The sequence below is a fragment of the Triticum urartu genome, chromosome 5 (genome assembly GCF_003073215.2).
Source record: "Triticum urartu cultivar G1812 chromosome 5, Tu2.1, whole genome shotgun sequence".
Classification (NCBI taxonomy): Eukaryota; Viridiplantae; Streptophyta; class Magnoliopsida; order Poales; family Poaceae; genus Triticum; species Triticum urartu.
This window is the reverse complement of record NC_053026.1, coordinates 509,867,885-509,874,472: the sequence shown is the minus strand read 5'-3', so window position 1 is coordinate 509,874,472 and position 6,588 is coordinate 509,867,885. Positions and strand designations below refer to the sequence as shown.

At 44.7% G+C, this 6,588-nt stretch overlaps 1 protein-coding gene across 1 annotated transcript; it reads left to right on the top strand.

Moving 5' to 3' along the window:
- Positions 1-204: 204 nt before the first annotated feature.
- Positions 205-1,103, top strand: LOC125556483 (germin-like protein 9-3). The gene has a single exon (XM_048719211.1). The coding sequence runs from the start codon at positions 261-263 to the stop codon at positions 915-917; it is 657 nt and encodes a 218-aa protein (XP_048575168.1). The 5' UTR covers positions 205-260; the 3' UTR covers positions 918-1,103.
- The last annotated feature ends 5,485 nt before the right edge of the window (positions 1,104-6,588 follow it).

Here is a 6,588-nt window from a genome sequence, read left to right as displayed (position 1 = left end):
ATTGCATAACATCGGCCAGTTAATTCTTCCTCAGATGTGTGTCAAACTGTCAATTAACGCTAGCTGGTTACAGCTTGCTGTTCCACAATGTGCATCCATCGTCCTTGGTTTCTCAAACCCTCCATCACATCACTAGCCCACCTCTTCCGTATAAATTAACACAGCAAGTCGTTCAACCACAGCATCTCACAACCACAGCCTTAATCAATCGGTTAGCAAAGCTAAACTGTTAGCTTAGCTTGCTGCTACATCCATTTCCAATGGCGTCCATCAACTGCTACTACTCCTTGGTGTTGGTGGTGGTTGCACTGGCCTTGGTGCCGTTGGCCGCCGTGGCCGGCGACCCGGACATCCTCAGCGATTTCGTAGTGCCGACTTCCATGATCGGCATGCCACCGATGAACATCACCGGCGACTTCTTCACCTACACCGGCTTCAGCAACATGACCATGCCGATGCCGATGCCGGGGACGCAGAACTTCACGGTGACCAAGGCCACCATGGTGGAATTCCCTGCGCTCAACGGGCAAAGCGTAGCCTACGCCATGCTCAAGTTCCCCTCCGAATCCGTGAACCCGCCACACACCCACCCCCGTGCCGCCGAGCTGCTGCTCGTCCTTGACGGCGCGCTCTCCGTCGGCTTCGTCGACACGGCCGGCAAGCTCTACACGCAGGACCTGGCCGCCGGCGACATGTTTGTGTTCCCCAAGGGCCTGGTGCACTACCAGTCCAACCCGGGGCAAAGCCCCGCCGTGGCGCTCTCTGCGTTCGGCAGCTCCGCGCCTGGCACCGTGTCCGTGCCTGTCACTGTGTTCGGCACCGGCGTCGATGATGCCGTGCTCGCCAAGTCATTCAAGACCGACCTGCCCACCGTGCAGAAGCTCAAGGCGGCGCTCACTCCACCGCCCAAGAAGTGATTCATGTGTTCTTCTTCACGCCGCTCTGAGTTAATAAGGCCCTGAGCTAGTGAGCGGGATGGAACAATCCCGGTGCCGCCAAGTAGACAATAATATGTGAAATTAATAATCTGTGCTTGTTGTGAGTTGTGATTGTGCTGATGTGAAATTTTTATCTGATTGAGATGTTGGTTTGTCACCAATTCTACTCGCGCCTGTTATGCACATCTCTGTGTTTATTTGATGTGCGGTCGATTGTCACGGATGCTCATGTCAAAAGAACTAAAGTTGTTCTGTAGGACAACGTAACAACGGCAAACAGAAATGAACAACATGAATCACACAAGTCGCAACGAGTTCCTAATTTCCTTTAAGTGTCTTACATACATCGACCGGCATTGAGCCAATTGATCACAACCGTCCGTCTTCTACGCCGCCCGGGAGTGGTGGCGGCCCTCGCGCCCGCCGTGCCTCTCATGGTGCCCACGCTGCTCCTTGTACTCCGCGCCGCGGCCGTCATCCCTCTCCCTCTGCGGCGCCTTGCCGTGGCGGTGGTGCTTGTGCCCGGCGTCCCTGTGCCGCTCACCACCGTCGGCTGCCGCGTGCCTATGGAGAACGTGGTGGTGGTGCTGGCCGGGCGCCCCGCTGCTGCGCTTCTTGTGCGCGTGCGGGTGCTTACTGTGGTGGTGGTGGTGGTGGTGGGCGTGGGCGTGGGCGTGCGTGTGGTGGCCTGGGCCTCCCCGGTGCTTTGGGTGCGCGGCCTCCGGCGGCCCGAACACGTCCTCCCAGCAGTCGTACAGCGGGTCGAACATGCCCTTCTGGTGGAGCAGCCACAGCAGCACCGCGACTGCAACCCCCAAAACACGGAGAAAATGAGCATCGGCGTCGTGAACATGAAGAAAAATAGCCACCTGACGATACGAAATGCTTACGGACCAGCGGGTAGCGTGGTGAGCAGCAGGCCGAACATGACGAGCCAGCCGATGCATATGTACTGGATGTGGCAGCTCAGGTCCAAGAAGCTCGTGCACTTTTTTTTTTTGAACAAGAGAAGGCACCAACAGGTGCCAATTTCATTCAGCTCATTGACAGAGTACATCAAGCATTACATAGACCTGCCAAGAAATTGAAAGAAAGAGAAGCAGAGTCTAAGGCTATATGAGCTGAGGAACTATCCTGAAAGACAGAGAGGGAAACCCCAACTGATGAACACCATGATCAGAAGAACAGAAAGACAGACAACAGACAGACTAAAACAACAAGTGTGCCAAACAAAGATGACTTGAAAGTGTACTGAAGCACCCAAATGCAGGTGTAATACAAGCCTCTAAATTTAATCCTGCAGAGCTTAAGACGTCAACTGGCCTCAGCTTGGCAAACTCTGCAAAATGCACAACATGGAAGAGGATTCCTTTTCCTGTGAGAAACCAGCAGGTTGAAAAAGACCATCCTTAATCTGGCAAAGGCGCATCCTAAAAGAGAGAGAGAGAGAGAGTATAGAAGCCAGCACAGCAACACTGTGAATAGAAGCAGAAGATCCATGCACAACAAGGTTGTTAGTAGCAATGTATAGTATGAATTCTAAAACCCTGAATCTGGAAATTTGAAAGAAGGGGCAACACAGGACAAGAAACTTGAGAATGAGTAGCAGCAAAACAAGAGAGTTGAGTGTGCCCATCAGAAGAAAAAACCTGTTGCGCAAGATTGTGAGCAATACCATTGATTTCTCTAGAAATATGAAACACGCGCGGTTGCAAATTAGATGTACATTTGAAAAAGCTAGCCAAAGACTTTCTAATATTCCAAGGGGTGGCAGAATCACAAATATTACCTGAGGCAACAGCCAAAGCTAAAGCAAGACAATCCAAAAGAAAAGTGGGCTGCGCAATATTGAATTGAGAAGCAAGATGAGCAGCAAAAGAAAGAGCCAATGCTTCAGCTTGCAGAGGAGTAGAAGTAGGAGAAGCCGAAGCTTGAACTTGCACATTAATTTCCTTTTGGTTGAAGGGCATAGAGATGTACACTCCCACACCTGTAGCAACCTCTCCTTGCAACAAACCTGGAACTTTCTTGGTCCTATAAGCAGCATCAGAATAGATCTTAGGGCCAACAATTAACAGATTTGTCTTAAGCGTTCTACCTTGCATAGGGAGCTGATTAGGAGGCAATTGATTATGAGCTTGATCCTGCTTCGAAGGTAAACATGGAAGATTATCATAACAATCAGAAGCTAAAGCAAGAGCTGCAATATGAACTTGGTGGGGAAGAGCCTTTTTTCTATCAAAGAGAAAATCATTTCTAGCCTTCCAGAGACACCACAAAAAATTTAAAACACTAGAAATAGAACCATGAGGATGTCCCATACGAAGCAAGTCAAAAAGAACAGAATGCATAGTGGAATGGCCCTGAATTAAAGCATCCGATCGAAGGAACCAAGGAGAGGAAAACCAAGCCGCACGGGAAAAGTTACACAGAAAAAATAGATGGAACTCATCCTCTTGCTGGCCACAACGACAACAATTTTTAGAAATATGAATGGAAAAACGACCAGCTCGCAAACCCGTAGGCAAGGCCTTTCTAAGTAATTTCCAGGCGAAAGTTTTGACCCTAGGAAGCAAATCCTTCTGTTTCCAAATTAATTTGAGAAAATCTAACAAATCCAAAGGAAGAGTAGCAGGCGCATTTCTGGGATTAGCATGAATCTCCTGTAAACAGAGTTTATATGCAGATTTAGAAGAACAAATTCCATTAGGGGTAAGATCCCAACAAAGCAAGTCTGGACTTTCGTCATCAATAGTTTCAGTTTGAACAATGAGAGAGGCCAAAGGTTGCTGGAAAAGGGAGAAAACAAGATCATGATTCCAACTTTTTTGACCTGGAAGCCAAAGATCTTTAACTAAAGAAGGATATATAAAACCAGGTTGTTGAGCAATAAGATGATCATGAACCGAGCTCCAAAGAGTGCACCAAGGTGTGCTCCAAATTGAAATATTACCTTGAGATAACTGATAAAAAGAATGAGCTTTAAGTTTAGGCAACAATTTCAAAATAGAGGTCCAGAAAGCTGATTTGGGAGAAATAGCAGTAGCTGTCCAGATAGAAGCATCATGAAAGTACTTAGCCTTAAGCACAAGATGCAAGTGAGAAGAAGGGAACTTGGCTAACCTCCAGGCAGCAGAAATAAGAAGACTCTCATTAATAGCTTTTAAATTTCTGACACCTAAGCCACCTTCATCTTTTGAATTGCAAATGTCCTTCCATGCTCTAAGGCAAAGACTCTTTTTTGAGTCATTTTCTCGAACACTTGTCCACCAAAAATTCCTAATAACAGCAGTAAGCTTAGCAATGAATTTCTTCGTAAACAAGATATTAGCCATGTAATAGACAAGGATAGCCGAGAAAACCGAGCGAATCAATTCAAGTCTGGCAGCATGAGAAAGCATGTTAGCTTTATAAATGGGCAACTTATTCAGAAATTTGTCTAGAACAAAGTTATATGCAGCAACTCTTCTTTTTGCAGGAAGAACAAGTGGATGACCAAGATGAGTGAAATTGCTATCCAGATTAGAAACAGGGAAAATCTGCTTAATATCCTGCATCATAGCTTGAGGAACATGAGAACTGAAAAGAATGGCTGATTTGGCCCAATTTGGAGTTTGACCTGAGATAGAACAAAAATGATTAATAAGATGAGCCATAGTGCGAGCTTCTTGAAGACTGGCTTGCCCACAAACCATCAAGTCATCTGCAAATAACAAAGAGTGGATAGAAGGGCAATTTGGTCCAAGCGAAATACCCTGCAAATGATGAGCAGCAAGAGCTTCGTTGAGAGCAATAGATAATTCATTGATGGCAATAACAAACAAAAAAGGAGACATCGGACAGCCCTGATGAATACCTCGAAAGCTCCTAAACTTGTGAGAGGGTTGTCCATTAATCAGCACAGAGAACGTAGGAGAAGAAACACATGCATGAATTAAATTAATGAAGTGACCATGCAGCCCTTTACGAGCAAGAGCAGACACAATAAAATTCCATTCTAGACGATCAAAAGCTTTGGCTAGATCTATCTTAAGCATGAAAGCACTGTGTTTCCAAGATTTAAGAGAGAAAGAGTGGGCAATCTCCTGGGCAATAATGATGTTATCACTAATACGTCTACCCTCAATGAAAGCTTGTTGAGCAGGATCGATATAATCAGGAAGATGAGGCTTGATCCTATTAGCAAGCGACTTCGCAATGATTTTGTAAACAACATTACAAAGGCTAATAGGGCGATAGTCCATGGGAACTTGAGGCACAAGCTTTTTCGGAATAAGAGCAATGTTAGTGTCATTAATATGTGGAGGCAAAATACCAGTAGTGTAAAAGTTAATGACAAGTTGAGTGACTTCATCTCCTATCCAGTCCCAGGCCGCCAAATAAAATTCAACATTAAACCCATCTGGCCCTGGAGAAGCATTCAATTTCATTTCTTTGAGAATCTGTAAAACCTCATGTTTATCAGGAAGAGCATAGGTAGGATCCAGAGAGTCACTAGGCCAATGTGTATCAAGATAAGGCCTATCAGCATTATTATCGGGAGATGAGAAAATATAACGAAAATAATTAACAAAAGTGTTAGTGATAGCACTAGATTTGAAATGGATCATATCATTCTCATCCTTAACAGAACAAATAATATTCCTCTTCCTACGTTTAACCACCGCTTGATGGAAAAATTTAGTATTACGATCTCCAGCAGTAGCCCAACCTTTCTTACTTCTCTGCTTATAGAATTGGTTAAGCTTAGAAAGAGTTTGCTCATACCTGAAAATAAGAGAACTTTCCAATGCATGATTCTGCGGTTGCAAGGGAAGTTGTTGAATTTGATTAATCTTCGATTCTAGGTCAAGAAGATCCTGCTGGAGAGGATTTTTTTTCTTGCACCACATCTTTAAGGAACCTGCCAAATAAGAGGTTTTGGCTGCAAAGGAGTGAACTGAGCAATTATTCCATGCAGATTTAGCAAAACTAGCGAAATCTTCCTCCAGCAGCCACCAATTTTCAAACTTAAATGTTTGCTTAGGTTTAACAAAAGTACCTTCAGTAGACACTAGAATGGGGGCATGATCACTAAGAATAATAGGCAAGTTGAGGACTTTAGTATTAGGATAATGCATGCACCATTCAGAATTAACCAAGCAGCGATCAAGGCGTCTATAAATAGGTTTCGAAGTGTGTTGTTTACTACGCCAAGTATACGCAGGACCACTAAAACCTATATCATAGAATCCACAATTTTTAACAAGAGAGCGGAAAACATTCATACGATAATAGTTAACATTGCCGTTACAACCATCCGTATCATACAAGATGTCATTAAGGTCTCCCATACACATCATGGGCAGACCCAGATTATCATACACAAAAGTTGAAATCTCACTCCAAATGGCAGTAGTTTGTCTATGATAGGGATCACCATATATACAGACCAAACAAAATTGGACACCAGTGGTTACATGAAGTACAGTAGCTAATATATAGTGGAAGGAAGCAGCATGAATAGTGACTTTGAGATCATCATTCCACATTAGCCAGAGCCCTCCAGAGGCCCCTCTCGAAGGAACAACAAAACTGTTGGCAACATCAAATCTATTAACTAGATCAATTGATCGCACTTTAGAAGATTTTATTTCAGAAACAAAAGTTA